Source organism: Microchirus variegatus (assembly GCF_963457635.1).
Source record: "Microchirus variegatus genome assembly, chromosome: 13".
In the NCBI taxonomy this organism is placed as follows: Eukaryota; Metazoa; Chordata; class Actinopteri; order Pleuronectiformes; family Soleidae; genus Microchirus; species Microchirus variegatus.
The window spans coordinates 14,284,378-14,301,808 of record NC_139814.1 but is presented as its reverse complement, the minus strand read 5'-3'; the positions used below and the strand labels follow the sequence as shown (position 1 = coordinate 14,301,808).

Here is a 17,431-nt window from a genome sequence, read left to right as displayed (position 1 = left end):
GGGTGGATTTTTTTGTAAGGGGGAAAAAAAAAAGTGGATAGGAACTTGAAAAAGACATTAGATGAGGAGAAAAGAGGAAAAATGGAGAGGGGTGGAGTGATGGATGCAGGCAGGGGACCAGCAGCTCTCTGCCAACATCTCCATGCATCCTTCCAGACATCACACTGCGCTGCCATCTGCCTTCCTGCCACACTCACGCACACACACACACAGAGAAACATACACACAGGGAAGAGATATGTGAAATCATTAGAGTCTCCCAACACTGAATAAATATCTTGGGATAAAAATCAGTCTGTGGAGAAATCACCTGCGGGGGAAATGCGATTGGATGAGATCACGACCTCACTGAAACGTAATTTGCATGTCATCTAAATGGGATCTGGCCCAAATGCTCGGGAGGTCAAAAAGTGCCTGATTAGTCGAAATGGGACGACTTCCTTCTCCTCCTCCCCGATTTGTTGAAAGGAGCAACAATGGCATCGTGTACAAGTGCCGTTTGGCTGCGACTGCTCCTCCTGTGAGCGGCAGGGCTGCCCTCTTCTGGCTGCTTCACAAACCTCCACAGTCGCACTCAAACACTTCTAACCTTCGAAAGACAGACAGACAGACGGACAGATTCTGGCAGGCAGTTGTTTGTTTTTTTTTAATCACATTAGAGCTGAGGAATAAAAATAAACACAAAAAGGGGGAAAGTGCAGCACACAGAGTGTCTCGGTTAACCACATAGAGTCTTATTTATACATAATATATTTATATAGTAGAACCATATCTCCCACTTGTACAGCCTCTGATTGTGACACAGAAATAGTAAACCCACATTCCCTGGGGCGAGACAGAAAAGAGCAAAAAAGAGAGCAGAGCTCCAACAGTCGTCATCTACATTAGAAAACCTGCAGGCCATTCATTTCCATAGGTTTATACAGCCAGGCTTCACTATTCATTATAAAAATAGGTTTAAAGATGATACAGATGCAGAGGGTGGGTGAGGATGGTTGCTGCGCCCGCCGATCAGTGGCATGACTCCCATCATCCACCCACACAACAACCAGGATGCAACAAGGTCCTGGGATTCTGTGCGTCTCCGCTGTACAGCAGTCCAGCCCAGACAGTCAGTTATTATTCAAACCAAGGAGGGTTTAAATTAGAGAAGAAGAAAAAAAAAAAAGTCTGAGAATATGAGTAAAAAATTATCTTTGATGATGGTAAAGGGGTTAGTGCATTGATGAGAGTTGAGACAGATATGGAAAAGTGCACACAGGAGTGGATGAGATGAGCAAAGAAACGGAAATAAAGAATAGCAGAGGAATAAAATGGTTTTAGAAAAAGTGCAAAGCAGCTCAGGGGGGGTCACCGTTCACTTGGGTTTCAACAGCTGCTGAAGAAAAAAGGATCAGAGGAAAGAGGAGTTGATGGAAATTAAGTGTTATTGCTGGGGGTATTTTTTTTTATTTGGTGTTAAGGTGTTAGAAGAGGAGTCAGGGCATGAGAAAAGAGCTATTGATGAGGGTAGTACGGCTGCTGCGGCTGCTGCTGCTGCTGCTGTGGTGGTTGCTGGGGGTAACCGGGGTAGGGCTGTCCAGCAGGAGGGGCTCCTGGGTATCCTCCCTGTCCTGGAGTGGGCTGGTAGGGCATGTAAGGCATGTTGGGCATATTAGGCATGTTGTACTGGCCATAAGCATAGGGGTTGTAGCCCATAGGAGCCTGAAAGTACCTGCACAGAGAACACAACAGAGAACGCAAATGTGAGCCACTTTATTAGGTACACCTGGTTAGCAACTCGGTGCATGTAGACATGGTCCAGGAGACATGCTGGAGTTAAGAGTGAGAAGTGAGCAGAGAAGAGTGAGCATTAGAGAGAAGAAAGGTGATTTAAGGGACTGAATGTGTTGTTTCAGAAACTGCTGATGTACTGGGATTTTCTAACAAAGTCACCGTTGGGGTTTACAGAGAATGGGCCAAAAAAAAAGGGAAAATATCCAATTGGTGCAGTTCTCGGGGCAAAAATGCCTCGTTGATGCCAGAGGTCAGTGGAGAATGATCAGACTGGTCTGAAATGATGGAAATGCTAACTCAAATAACCACTTGATGCAACCAAGGTCGACTGAAGCTGATCTCTGATTAAACAACACATCCAACCTTGAAGCAGGCCGACTACAACAGCCAGTAATGTGTCCTTTGTACCTAATTAAGTGGATGAGAGGGAACATTTAATCCAAATCCAGTACCGTTTTAATATATCTCAAATAAAAGAGGCCATAAACAGAGCAATTGTAGATAAATCATGTAAAACAGTACAGAGAATTGATGGACAGGAGCCACAAAATTGCAGATTTGAGCTTAAAACTAAGCTCAAATGTTCCAAGAGGCTTTGACCCTTTTTACAAGCAAAACATCTAATTAAGGTCAGAAAATCTCTCAGTATAAGAGTCACAAAAAAACAAAATGTAGTCTGAGATCAGGATGTTGATAAAAAACTTACCCTGGGTATCCCTGGTATGTGGGGTAAGGTGGGCCCTGGGCTTGAGCCATTGGGGCCACAGGTGGTGGGTTGCTGGTGGAAGCAATAGCGGGCTGTGTGTTGGTAAGAATGGGGGTGGGTGCAGCCTGAGGGGTGACGGCGGGAGGAGGAGGCCTGGCTGGGGGCTGGGGCTTGGCTGGGGGCTGCTGTTGGGCAGGTTGAGGCTGCTGAGATGTGAAGGTAAACAGAGAGCGAGAGTGTCTTTTCTGCAGTTAAGGTATAGTATAGTGATAAGACTCTGTGAGATGCTACTTACAAATACAGTCCTGGGTGCAGGTGTTGGGCCGGCAGCCGGGTTGCTCTGATAGGCGGGAACATTGAAGGATGGAGCACTGGGCTCTCGGGCGATGCTCTGCTGCAGATCTCTGAAAGGGGGATTGAAACATTACAGATTGTTCCTGCCCAAGCTGCAGCTTAATACGACTTCCAGATGCAATCGATCCGTTCATTTTCTATGACACTTATCCTCTGAGGGTTGCAGGGCGGAAGAAGAAGCCAATCGCAGCGAAACAGTCAGAGCATTTCCATGCACAGTTAAGTCACTCTCACCCACCGTTCAATGGACTACTGTCCTTTTTCCAGTATACAAGCACTTGTGGGGAATCAATGTATTGAATGAAGTGTGTGTGTCCTTCTAAGACCTCTTTTTCAGCTTCTGGTTTAGCATGCGGTTGATTGCCGTCCCAAATCTTCTGCCATCCATTACATTTACATTATTCACACTGGATGCCACATCCAGTTATTTTTTCTAATGGTTAAAACTAGTGGTGTGCAAAAGGTTGACACATGTAACGCACTGATCGGAAAAAGACGCCCATGACGTCATGTTTACATGCCGCGACACCGGCGTCCAGGCACTGTTTACCAGTTAGCTCCGTCAGCTGCATTAGCTCCTTTTAGCGCCGTTAGCGCACCTACAGTGGAACTGGAGCGGTCCGTTTATTAAACGAAAAGAGCAGCGCTACAAATAACCAGCGTACCTGTGTTCTGCGTATGTGTGCCTCTGTTTTTAAAGTTTAGTGTTACTTTACAGACTAATTTTAACAATCCGGAGTCACGTAAACATGACGTCACGCGCATTTCCAGTCAGTCAGCATGGAAACGCGTTGTGGGTTAACGCTGTTGACGCGTTAACGTTTGGCAGCACTAGTTAAAACTCATCTCATGTTACTGCAGCACAAGTAGAGCTTTGATTCACTCAAGCACCTCTTATGCCTTCTCTCTCCGTTACTCACACACACATTGACAACAGAAACATCTGCACAGTCAGACTTAATCACAATTGGATGGGGAAGCATGATCCAATCATGAAGCACACAGGACACATTTTTATGACAGGTGTGAACAGTCGTACTTGGCTACACCTGTGACTGGATGACTAAAAACTGATGTCATAACAAGTATGAATGAGGCCTTTAAATAATTAACCTAACCCCAAACTGTGTGTCTCTAGACCACCAGAGTAAGTTAGAGTACCAAGAGAAAACCCACACTGACAGAGAGAGAACATGAAAACTACACACAAGCAGTTTTCAGACAGGAACAGTGGTTTTCTTTCCACACCTTGTGCCCAAACTGAAATGCTCACGGTTACACACGGGATTCAAACATTGTTGTTGTGAGGCAACAGACTTTAACCACTGCCTTCATTAATATCCCACAAACAGACATAAGTGCACACACAGACAAAAGAAGCAGAGTACATACTTAAGTAGTTCATCCCGCTCCGTCTTGCGCGCAAAAACAATGTCGCTGCACTTATTCTGGAACTTAAGCAGGATTTCTGTCAGGTCGTTGTAGAACTGCGGAAGGAGGAAAACAAAAGAGGACAAAAATAAATACCCTGACTTTGCAAACCACCTTGACACACATACACAAAATAAATAAATAAATACATCGGAGTGAAATGTTTCTGGCAAGACATGCATTACTGCAGCACAGTTCATTCCTGCATGTGCCGGTGCGTTGTGCTGAGTAAGTACCTTTGTGCCTTCGCGCAGGTTGTTGCTGATCTCAACGTAGCTGTCGTGGGCTGAAGCCAACTTCTTCAGGACCTCCTCCCTCTGGTTGGTCTCTGCGTTTGACTGCTTCAGACTGCTGAAGTCCTGGTGGGACGTCTGCAGAGGGATCACAGGAGTGATATAAAAGATAGCAGACTGAAGAGGTTAACCTCTGAAGCGTTGTAGTACATGGGTTGATTTATGTATAGTGCAATGATAATTATTTTGAAGCACTCAGACAGATGCTCCCTCTCTTAGGACTTTATCTGCATCTGCTGCCCGACAACCTACGTGTTTTTTTTTGTTTTGTTTTTAAACTAATCTGTTTATCCCAGTAATAAAACCCACTTTTTGTTTACTCTATTTTTAGAGGGTCATATTTCATTTAAACTACAAACAGCACTGTTTTAGGAGGCCAAAGCACCATTAAAACACGGTCATGCACTCATCATGAAGAGGCCACCGTGTGTATGTTCATATATTCATATACCTGAACTTTCCCCAGCAGCTCTTCCTGCATGTGGAGTGAGGCTTGTACTCTCTGGTTGTAGGTGCCGTACAACTGGTCGAGCTGGGAGAGTGACAGCTGCTCTTCGTTGATGGCCCCGTCCTGAGCCAGTGCCGTCAGAAAAGACGTAGACATGTCAAAGGTCACAGCCTTGATTTCTTCTTCCACGGTCTCTCTCTCCTTTTTCATCTCATCCAGCTGGGTGAGCAGGGAGCGCAGCACATTCACCACCTGAGGTGAAGATGGACGGAACAACTTTAATTTGTTTTTGCCCCACATGAACCCTTACCTATCACACTTGTCATAATGACTGCACAAATGCAGTGTGGCTTCACTGGCGTTAGACATGCACTTCTTCAACCCTCTCCCAGTTCTGCTTGCTTTAGTCCTTTAAGTTCCCCAGTGAAAAACAAAGCAAAGTCAGCAAAAAAAAAAAAAAAACTGAGCAACTGTGGGGAGGAAGGAAAGAGCACACAATGTCCATTAGGTGTTTTGCATACAGCAGTTTCTGTATGTGGCACACAAAAACTTTTGTTTTATGTTAACTGGACAAATGAACAAAAGACACAAAGATGAAAGAGTCGGCAGGCAGACAAACCTCGCTGCCCTGCAGTGTTTTGGTCGGGTTGGCAGAGGGGATGGCAGCAGCGAGCTCGTCCTCTGATTTACACAGCAGAGCGATCATGTCACAGTGGGCGCTGTACCGGTCCCTCACCACCTGATCTGCTTGAACAGCCTTGTCCAAGACGTTGCGGAAGTTAGCACCCTCTGAGGAAAAGGAGGAGAGGTTTGAGGAGATAGGAGAGAAGGAGAGGAGGGAGGATCATGGTCGACAGCACAAATATATTGATTCCCTTCAGCTGCTGACCTAATCTCGGATCCTCTTCTGACACCCTATAACGTATATAATGGCACTATAGTCATTCTTTTATGTTTATTTTCCCCTAATATTTATACAAATGCTGGTCTTTTCTGACGTGTGTACCTGCACGCAGGGGCTTATACAGATCACCAGAGGGGGTTCGGTTCCAGCGCTGGTTGAACTTGGCTCTCAGCTCGTTGTCCGTCGTCTCTTCATCATCCAGCATCTTCAGAGACTGATGGACAAAAGGACAAATGTGTCTCACACACACACTAACAAAAGATATTTGGGCTGTTTAATTCCAGCAATGCTACTGAATTTCTACATTAATTGTGTTTGGACACACATTTCTTCTTTATCAAACAATTGCAGTGTCTTTGGGTTGCAGTTGATCGTATTACATTTGATTATCTTCCGATTAACTGTACAGCCCTAACACACGCACACACGATCTGATGAGTAAGCCTTTATTGCTTATTTTATCTTGGGCCATGAGTCTTATACGCATAAGTAATATTGACTTGTGTGGGCCCGTATAGAATTCATTAACATAACCACTCAGCAAACTTCTGCTGACCATAGGTACGTGCTGTAACGTAGGGCTGCAGCTCAAACACTTAAGTCAGGACAGCCTGTGAGTAGCATGACTGCATAGTGGGCTGTTACAAGCATGATATTGATGGTAATTTCTATGTAAAACAGAGCTGCAGATGGCAGACGCAGCAGATTAGAGACACAGCTGTCACACACTGCACATGGAGCTGGCCTCAGCCTAACGTGTAGTAGTTCTCTCGTCAGTAACTGATTGTTGATTTTAAAAATGTTTACTTGGTTGAACTACCCTTTTTAAATGTAAAAAAAGAAAATCTATATTCTTGTATTCTAAAAAAGTAAAACTCACACTTTTCTATGTTCTATTTAAGGGTAGATTAGGGTATTTTGGTTTCGACTTTTTAACTCCGCCAACAAACTTGGAAGCAGACTGTGTTTATTGTTATGTTTGTGAGTGATGAGTGTAAAAAAACTGTTTGGCTGAAGCTCATGGACACACAGTCCTTGGCTTGAAGATTAGTGGATTAAATTTCAGTGATGATCCTGATCTTGGATTACCGCCATTAGGAAAGATTATGAGTTTTTAGGATTTAAGTGTTCTTCTGGTAGCGGTAGCCAATATCCATGACTTCCAAATCAGCCGCTAAACAGCATTAGACCCATATGCTTTTTTTGTCAATTAAAACAAGCCACACTACAACTCCTTTGTTTACTTTTTAAAGTGGATTTAGGATCAGGATTAACACTCGTGGTGGGTGGTGCGATCACTGGTGTGTGGCAGACTATAACATGTATAATTCAGGGTGTATCCTTGTTGCCTCGAACACCAACCTCATCCAGGATTTCTCTGTTGCGAGTCAGAAGCTCGGGCAGGTCTTTGATCAGCTGCTCAATGCTCTGCAGACCTCCTTGCTGCACGATGGTTCTGGCTTTCTCAGCAATGGATTGAGGGACAGAGTCTCCGGACAGATCCTCCAGGGCAGCTGGCAGATTCAGAGATGCCAACACCCTAATGGACAGTTACGCGGCAAATTAGTCATTTTCAATTGGACACAACATTTTACAGCAAACAAAGCAATTAAAAACAAATGTATGCACTACTAACTTTCAAAAGACAAGATTGTACCCATTTTTTGTTGGATGAAATACTGGAGGTTTTTAAGCACTCATTAGTATCTCCATATTGTGAGACAGAAGTGCCTGACTGTTATTTGGGATGCTGCAATAAAACTACAAGCACTTTTATTGGCATTTTAATACACCATTATATTATGAATTTTTAATAAACCCATCCATGCCTGGAGACACAAGCTCTCATGGACATGCTCACTGGAAGACAATTACACAAATCTACTTGAACATTAGAGATGCAGGAGTCAGGTTTTTTTTTTCTTTTTTTAAAAATATCATCCACACCCGTCCTCCCGTTAGGGCAGCCAATCCATACTGTTCAACCATCAATACATGCGGTTACATAAATCGCTAACTTTATACTCCATAACATCATCAGTGGGTGATTTGTGTGACTGCCAAATGTGTATTTTACTGTTTATTTAAGCGATGAGTAAACCCACCTTTAGATTTTACACAGTGGGCTGGGTTTATTCAGGCAGTTCTCATTTTCCTCGTAATACAATTACAAGCATGACTGCAAATTATGCAACTGTAGGAGCATGCCATCTCTATAATGCAAAGCTGACTGCACAACATTAAGTTGAATTGAAGGAAATAATAACTTGCTTGTAACACCGTGTTCACACTGTAACACTTGTGAACGACTACAACAGTAGTTCACAGGACAACTCACCCGTTGCAGAGATTGGTCGACTCCCTGAGTGACCCCACCAGTCTGTTAACAGTCTCAGCCTTCCTCTGGCTGTAAATGCTCATGGACTGCTGCACTGCCATAGGAACCATCTTCTCAAACAGGTCTGAAGAAGCACAGGCAAAAGTAAGTCAGTGGTAGACAAGAGCCCATCTGACATAATTGAATCTTTAGAATGAGTTGGAAATGATGCCTTCGGAGCAGGAGATTGGATGACATTATGCTAAATACATTGGGGCAGCCATTAAGTGGGATGCTGCCATCTTATATCTAATGTCTTGAAATTTGCTTTAGTGATCATCAACTCACATGTTTTTACAATTTCAAGGTAGAGAAAAAACTATGTAATGTCATTAAATACCATAGACCATGTTGAAACAAACGAGTATCCGACTCACTTTATGGCACATCAGTACGTTTGCCTTTTACAGATTAAAAATGCAAATTTTGGGTCTACTACAGTCGTTCTATGTATTGGATGCACAAAAAAGCTATGACACATTTAAGCAGTGGTTTCCTAACAGTGGAGGCACTAAGGATGGTCCTGTAGAACAAGTGCGGGAATCAATGCACATCCAAAAAGCATAATGAATGAGCAGTGACATGGCAGCATTAATGCTGAGGAGAAAGACTGAAAAACAAGGGTGGGTTTCTCTGAAAAGAAGAAAATCTACCTTCCAGCACATCCGCAGCTCATTAACTAACACATTATATCTTGTTTGTTTAATTAGCACAAACGCTGCAGTGCAGAAATGGCACACTGCTGCTTTATTCTCTATTACAAACTCAACTTAAACTTCCTAAATGTACTTTTCTCACCACAAAGTTCTCGGGCTGTGAAGAAACACAAATCTTGCCAGACAAAATAATTTTTCAAACTGTGAAATTATACTTTTGAAACTTCTCTGTTTTTGCTCTGGACAAAAAAGGACTCTGCTGCAATCTGTCCATCTGGCAAAACACTTTCCTTTGTCTCTTAAACTCAAATTTCAATACTTAGTTTTATGTTTCTCTGTATTGCCAATGAGAAACTGTGTCAGTGTCTGTGTACCTGTGAATTTCTGGCTAAGTGGAGGTGAGATAGCTGTGGCTTTGACCAACGCTGCTTTGCCAATAGTCTCCAGATCCTTGATTTCAGGAACGCGGTCATGGTAGATAAAATCGTTGTCTTTTTTGGCAGCAGTGAGGGCTCGGTTGATCTTCTCACTCAGGTCCTTAACGCTCACATAATCGTCGTAACGAGAGGCCACGGTTTTCGCCAGCTCTGCTGCGTGCTTTAGTCACAGATAGAGGGAAAAAAATGTTTTACATTTGATGTGGGCACAGGTGATTTCTCTTTTCTTTTTAACTCTCCGCAAGCGAAGAGCTGAAGTCAAAAACGTCATTGCATACCTGAAGGCGAGCAATCTCCTCTCCAAAACGCTTCCTCTGCTTGGCCACGGCGCTCTGGTGAAGCTCAGCGTTGGCCTGCATGATGCAGCGCTTGGCCGCCAGGACCGGCATCACTTCCTGAAAATAAAAATACTGACCAGGGAGAGGCAACCACAGAGAAACGCACAGGCACGCAAACAAATATGAACACACACACACACACACACACACACACACACAATAGCAAGGCAATCCACAAAATGGCAAACACACAGCAGCAAAGTCAAATCACAAATGACATCACGAAAGCCAATCACAAAGAGGCACAAGCGGTCAGAGGTGTGCAAACGGAACAGAAGCGTGTGCACATACGGCAAGTACACACACAGACACGTAACCAGTGCAAACACCACCAACACCACAAGGGATGCAGAAGGAAAGGAAGACAAGAGAGAAAACAGAACAGGCCATGAGTGTTTAACTTTTTAGCAAAAGCTGCTGCTGCACCCTCCTCAAATGCCCCAGACAGTGTGTATGTGTGTTTGTGTGTGTGTGTGTTTACCTCTTTAGGACCTTTTCAGGCATAAATACTAACCTGAAGAGGACAAACCTCATTCCTTAGGAACTGGTTGAGGTTGGGGCTAATATTTGGATTGCTCTAAGGTTACGGTTATGGTTATGTTTAGACCTAACTGTTTAGGGTAAGGTTATGGATAACACTTTGTTTAGGCTGTCCAAAATAATGGAAGTCTATGCAGTGTCCTAAGATATAATATATAATATATACACAATATAATATAAATAGCTGCGCAAACCTGTGTGTGTGTGTGTGTGTGTCGCCATCAGTTTGACAGTGAATGGATCAGTTTAATTTTAGGGTCTCTTGAACGAAGATGCTGTTTTCATATGATTACAATGTGTTTATATTATTAAACAATATTATTAAGTGTCTGGTAAGGTATATTTATCATAGGCCAGTATGAATTGATTTAAAATTAAGAACTAAATTACAAAATAACTAATAAATATAGAGAAAATCCTCTGTGGGTTTATTGGCAATTGTCAACCAGCCTCCCACCAAAACAATGTCCAATTTAAATGGTGCAATGGAATCATTCAACGCCTTTCACTAACTGAAAAAAAGTAAATGTGTTGTCTGTATGTATATCAGTGTTGTACAGACGGTCAGTTTTTCAGATGTCCATGATTAGATTGTAAGAAACATCAGAATGAAAACAGGTCAAACTTGAGTTCAGTAGTAACCAGCACATCAGAATGAAAACAAGGTGGAAATGAACTAATGAAAACAGAGGGAGGTGCAATGTGGACAGTCCCACAACCTGAGTACCACTCTTCAAACCTATCCCACCCCACAAACGCACACACACACACGCACGCACTGAAAACAATACACACAATAACGCACACCACACAGAATCTGTGTTTTGGGTCTAGACCACAATTAACACATGACTGACTGGTTAGTGTGTAAGTAAACATGGGATTTTTTTACATACCTTGGGAAGGTTGTCTTTGTACTGCTTGAAGGCATCACCATAGAAATCTGCTGCTTGATTAGCCAGTTTAGCAATGACAGCATCTTTCATTCTATCTGTTGGTTGAAAAAAGTCAAATTTAATTTGAGCAGCAAAATGCACAGACACAGCTGCATATCACATACCAATTACTGCCAGTGTTATTTCAGAGCCTTGTGAACATTTTATCCATTGAACAACAGTATTTATGTTACTACATCTAGATGAAATTTCCCTTACATCCAGCAAAGTGTTTAAACTCACAACAAAATAATCCCTCGAGGAAAAAATATCCTACTTTTTTCACAATGTAACTTTCAAAACTGTTGTACTTAAAAACTCCAACAAGCCATTGTGGAGACAGAACTGGGACACAGTGTGTGTTCAACCTGGACCAGAACTGTCTGCTGCCACTGCTAAAATTACTCTACTAGGGGCAAAATACCCTCACGAGTGTGAAGTTAAAGATGCTATTTATTAACTTATTTATAAATGAAGTGTGTGCAATCACTCTAATTCCTCTATATGTCAGATGTGCAACACCAGTATCCCTGTGGACGATGAAAAATTAAACTAAAAACACGGTTCTTTGTGTGTGATGTTCTAAAGTGGAGCCTTGATCTCCTTTTCTAATTATTTACATGACATACAGAGCCATAAATCATTATGATGGAGTGCTGAAAAGTGCTGCTGTAGTTTGTGTTACATGCCTGTTTGTACATACAATGAAGACTTGAATAACTGGGGCGTTTTGTCTTTTACCTGAAGTAGCTTTGAGGAAAAAGACCTCCTGGGCCTGGGCGAGCATTATGAGGCTCAGGGTGCCCACAGTCTCAGGAGAGATGTCCATAGTGGGCTCCCTATTCAGGGCAGACAGCACCGTGTCCTTGATGTGACCAAACGCTCCGCTGGCCAGCTTGATAGAGACAAAGACGAATGGTTACTTGGCGAAATCTTATTTAGCTTATTTAGCCATGTTGCCAAGTTCAATGTCAATAAAGCAGCTTTGAAGACTAAACTAAAATAGAAACACAGGCGAGACACTAATGGCATAAACGCACATCAGTATGCCTCCAGCGTTACCAGGAAAATCAGTTCATGCATCATTGACTCTCAGCTTCGTTGCACTTAGTGGAGGTGATCCACAAACAATTTGCTTGCATTGCTATTACACGCACTACACACGGTGGCAGCATCGCATTGTAAGAAAAGGACACTGCTTTGCAAATACAGTTCTGCAAATACGGTGACTTTTAATTCTGTGCCAACAAAATGCAGATACTAAATTAATATATGATATTTTGTTCTGTAAATAAAAGGAGTAGTATAGCCACATAATAGCTATTACAATATGGTTTGTATTTATATAGCACAGCCATCAGATGGAACCTGGGGTTAAGGGTCACCCTAATAAAAAACGCAACGGAACACCAAACATGTTGGCAATCACATATTCTATTTCAGCAAAACTTCCAAAGGGCAGTTAGAGAACATCAGAGCAGTGGCAGTTTTGACTGAAAATCACATTTCTGAGGCTCATCTGCTTCATACAACATCTATATTTCCCACAGTTGCTTCATTAAACCAATTAAATCGCACAATACACATCCAATCCAATGTATCCATAAAGCACATTTAAAACAACATAGTTGACCAATTATAACAGTGTGGTGTTGCACTCACCTGATAGTATTTAGCTGCAGTCCTCAGTCCTTCATCATTGTCGAGGTTCTGCTCTGAGGCGATCTGGCTGGCCAACGCCGCTGCATTGAACAGCACACACGTCTTCTCGTAACCCAAACTGGCCAAAGCTGCAACACAAACACACTGTGGTTATTTGAAGGGACAACTTCAACTTCTGAATATCACATTTACATATCTCACTGTGAAACTGTGGATGAACTTACATTTCCTTTCACAGCCAAGTAATTACACAGAGTGACAACTATTTATTATACTTTATATATTGATTCAGATGTCAACCACTTTCTTTTGGTTGACATAGTGGTGTTTTTTGTTAGGTTGGTCTTTTATCCAACTTTTTCTACCAATTCATTCTGGGTGAGAAAAATCTAGAATGGAAAGAATCCCACAGTCATGAGCTTCCTCAATTCACCACAGAGGACAAAAGATTCAAGCGTGAACTGAATAAACGTGCAGAGTGAACATAGCAACAAGGAGCGATCTTAACAATCTGGACATGTTTCTCCACTCTCATTTTCACTTTTTTCACCTGTGAATCTCTGACCCTGAGATGCATCTCTTTTATCCATCTCTCTGGATGCAACGCAAAACAAGGACTTTTTTTGAATGTTTGTGTGATATAAATACAGACACAGGCAGAAACAGATTGCTTAATAGATATTATGAGAGTGAGGACAAAGTCCCATCATTTCCCCTCCATCTGCAGCTCACTACATCCGTGTTAGATGCAAATATTCTTCCACAGACATAAATACACTGATAAGAGGCTGTACCTACCAAGCTTAACTGAGCCGCCAAACAGTGAGCCTTTTTCAAAGGCATCCTTCCATGTGAAGGTTAAGCAGAGCTGCGGAAACAGAGAGAGGCTTTGTGTTCAACAACTTCTTTTTGGGGAACTACATCCAACTGACAGTTATGAGATGTCCAATCAATTACCTGGTTTTCAGAGAAGGGAAACTTGGGCTCGACAGCACACAGCTGGTCATAGTATCTGCAAGAAAAAGCATGACATTGAAAGTCTTTTTATTATCTATCTAACCCCAAAAACATGTGTAGTGTAGTCATCATGGGTTTATTGGAACTGTGTATATACAGAGTAAAATGTCATACAGTGAATCATAACAGGCTGATGATTATTGTGACATAACTGCAGCTCAATATTTGAGAAATCTCAGCCCTTTCAGAGACATTTGACAATGAGTCATGAAAAAATATCAGAACAAGCAATCATTTCACACACACACAGAGGCTGGGAAGTGAACGGTCCTGGGAATGACAGCATGCATAGGGGCTGGACAGGGAATCCCCAAGTACCAGTTTTTCCACCCTGCATTTCTAGTACCAAGAAAGACTGGAGGACAAACATATACATAAACAAATCCTTATGTAAACCTTTTGTGTCCCATTCAACTTCACAAACACACACACACAGGTAAGCTGAGACAAGGTGTGCCACTCCAGATAAGTGAAGAGAAAAAGAAAACGTTCTCAACACAACAATTGTTACCACGGTAACACAATAGCTGAGCGTCTGCTGGCCTGTGAATGGGATAGGACCTGTTGCCCTGGCTACCTGGCACATTGCTAACAGACATGTGCACAAAGAGCGACAATGCTAACAGTAAGCAATGGCAGGCAATTCTGCACCAACATGCTACAAGCTACATCCCCATCTCTAATTAACCAAGACCAGCCCACAGCCATTCAAATTGTCTATACCCATGTTTTTCAAATGGTGGTACTTGGTATAAAAAGTGTGAGAACCACTGGTCTTTATATTACTAGGCCACTGACAGTTAGGTATTGAGTTTTTTTTCCTTACTTTTCTTTCAGACTGGAAGTCAAACAATTCCTTGCCTAATACTCATTCTGAAACCACAACATAGGCTCAATCCAAATAGACCAGATACCTGTACCAGAATCATAATCTAAACTGAGATTATTTATTCAAGGTAAGATAAGTTCAGGAAAAACAAAGGCACTTCAGGCCGAGTCTCATCCCACACACTATAGTATGGGAGTGGTGTTGAAACAAACATCCTGAACATCAACCATTAACTTGGGGCAAGATAGTAGGATTATCTCAGAGAGGCATTAGTGAAAACACACCGAATAACATAATTTAAATTGCATAATTAAAATTCTGGCTGCCTCTCAACGTCAGCACTTTACACTCAGCGCGCTGTGATGTCATATTTCAAGTGTCAAATCTTGGCAAATACTTTACAATTCCACTTTGCACCGCAGCTAAAGAGTAACTAATTTTGAAGGCGAATAGAAGTCCTGCACCTTAAGTGCATATTTGGCAACTCACGTAATGTGTGCAAACCCTGTGCACAGAATGAATTATGAGTCACACAGAACAAAGAGTAAAACGTCAAAGGGCAAAGTCTGACGCTGTATATAGTAATTGAGTGTGATGGTTAATTTAAAGCCCCATAACAATGGTAAGTTTTATAGATGAGACCACATGGATGAGGTGGATGCTAGCACTGTGAAAACCTCTCTGATGTTTCCATTACAACTGAGTCAGTAAACTATTATAAGTCTGAATACATAACAGTAAGACAACAGTTGACAAGCCTGGTGGGAGAGAGAGAGTTTGCTTTAGTCTCATAACTCTATCTTTCCAACACAGTTTCTCTTTAAACAACAATTAGCATTTGCAATTAAAACATTTTTTGTCAATGTGCACTTCTAGGTGTATCCATTCAGCTAATGTAAAACAAAAACACTGGTTAAGTGCACATGTGAATGACATTTGACAATTTGACAATAATGCCGATAGTGGTTGGACTTCCTCACTGGTTCTGTGACTTGTAGTGCCTTCAGGAGTGTCCGTGTAACTGACACACGCATGACAACTTAACTTTCTGCTTATGTCACGCCACAAAAATAAGGATCAGTTCAGTCAGCTGATTATCAATGTTCCAAAAAGTGGAAACTGGTAATAGTGGTGTTTGACTTAGTGGACGGTTTGTGTTTAATTAAACGTTTAATTCACACAATTAAAGCATGTTGTTATGGTTCATTACTTTGCTCGACCTATTCAGACATGGTGTTACTTTGAGAGCTCATGACCAAGCAAACGGTTTCACATTATTGTATAACAATAACATTTATTTTCCCCTCAGGGTAACTTCATGTCTCACAGAGCAGTGAGCTGTGGGGTGTGTGAGTGGAAGTTAACTCTATTGCTAAAGTAAACTCATAACCTCTCCAGTTAAACTAGCTTAGGCTATTTTTGATCGTTTACGTGTCTGACAGTTTATTTAATCGAGTCCCAAAGCTACGCGTGTGTTATGTCATGTAAAGTTGACATAAATAATATGAGGCAGACATTGTTTACGATACTTTTTTGATGATTCTAACTGATTAGCTTGCGCACCTAGCTCACAAGTTAGCATCTAGGGGCTAACATATCTGGGTGCGGCGATGACTAAGCTAGCTCACCGCCAAAGGTGAGAGGGCAGCTCTTGGTGTGGGTACCATGGTGTTTAGATGGTGAGAGGTTTTGTAAAATGGAAGTCTACCTGAGGAGGATCTCCAGGGAGCTCTCGTGTTTGTCCAGCGGCCTTCCCAATGCGTTTTTGCGAAGCTTGTTCAACTCCTCCACGGAGCGTAGATATTCTGCTTGCTCGTCGTTCGCTTGGTATGTGGTCGTCACAAATTTCGACAGCGGTTTCACCAGATCCACTTCAGAGGACTTTTTCAGCGGGACTGAAATAAACGTCGCCATTTCGGCTCGCGTATGTGCTGTATTTGATCAGAAAGACAGGCAGCGATTAACGAACCGAGAAACACAAACAACAGCGGGCGACGCGACTTCCTGGATTCTCAGTGGCAACGTGAAATGACGTCATGTGGAACGGCGAGGCGCAGAATCACCACTGTGTGCGCACACTTGGTCTTTCATGTTGACTCATTTAAATTCTGTATACCTTGTTATTGTTTAGCAATGAGATCCAACTATACGTAAAGTCCCTACAATTATTGACATAAAAACATGCCAAAGCCATCAGAAAACCATGACCTCACAAACGAAACACCTAAAGTATTTGAATGTATTTATTGTATTATTATCATTAGTATTATTACTTTATTTCCATTTATTTGTTTGTTGTTGTACATGTCTCCAATGAGAAGTTTAATAAATCATTAAATTAAAATTATAATCTTACTGTTTAATGGCGGTTGGCATCCAGCTATTACAGGTGCGTTACCGCCACCTTCTGCTCCGGAGTGTGAACAGGGCGTTGCACTACTCTATTCAGCTTAGCTCTGCTTCTTAAAATTAAACAACATATGACTTAGTGTGTTTTTTTTGAAGATTCATAAATGTATTAATGCTTAAAAAGTTTTTCTTCCATACATACTCTTTGTCTGTGATATTTCCGACACTGTATTATTGTGTGTATACAGTTTCTTCAACTCGGCAACCTGTTTATAACACACACAACTGCATTACCAACCATATTACCGTATACCAACTGTATTCCAACTGGTTCAAATTTAGTTGAAAAACATTGAAGCATTTACATGACCACATCTCC

The 17,431-nt window shown here is 42.0% G+C and overlaps 1 protein-coding gene across 4 annotated transcripts; it reads right to left on the bottom strand.

Moving 5' to 3' along the window:
• Positions 1-650: 650 nt before the first annotated feature.
• pdcd6ip (programmed cell death 6 interacting protein) lies at positions 651-16,668 on the bottom strand. 4 transcript variants are annotated; one of them, XM_083900017.1, is made up of 18 exons: positions 16,412-16,668; positions 13,815-13,869; positions 13,656-13,725; positions 12,858-12,985; positions 11,937-12,090; positions 11,157-11,251; positions 9,661-9,792; positions 9,320-9,542; positions 8,251-8,374; positions 7,275-7,452; positions 6,015-6,126; positions 5,628-5,797; positions 5,012-5,260; positions 4,504-4,638; positions 4,229-4,323; positions 2,778-2,886; positions 2,483-2,688; positions 651-1,714 (listed from the first exon to the last, which is right to left on the bottom strand). In XM_083900017.1, the coding sequence occupies exons 1-18, from the start codon at positions 16,615-16,617 to the stop codon at positions 1,498-1,500; spliced, it is 2,658 nt and encodes an 885-aa protein (XP_083756143.1). In that variant the 5' UTR covers positions 16,618-16,668; the 3' UTR covers positions 651-1,497. The 4 variants fall into 4 exon arrangements, with proteins under 4 accessions (XP_083756143.1, XP_083756144.1, XP_083756145.1 ...); XM_083900018.1 differs by having other exon boundaries at positions 2,483-2,685; XM_083900019.1 differs by having other exon boundaries at positions 9,661-9,777.
• Positions 16,669-17,431: the final 763 nt, after the last annotated feature.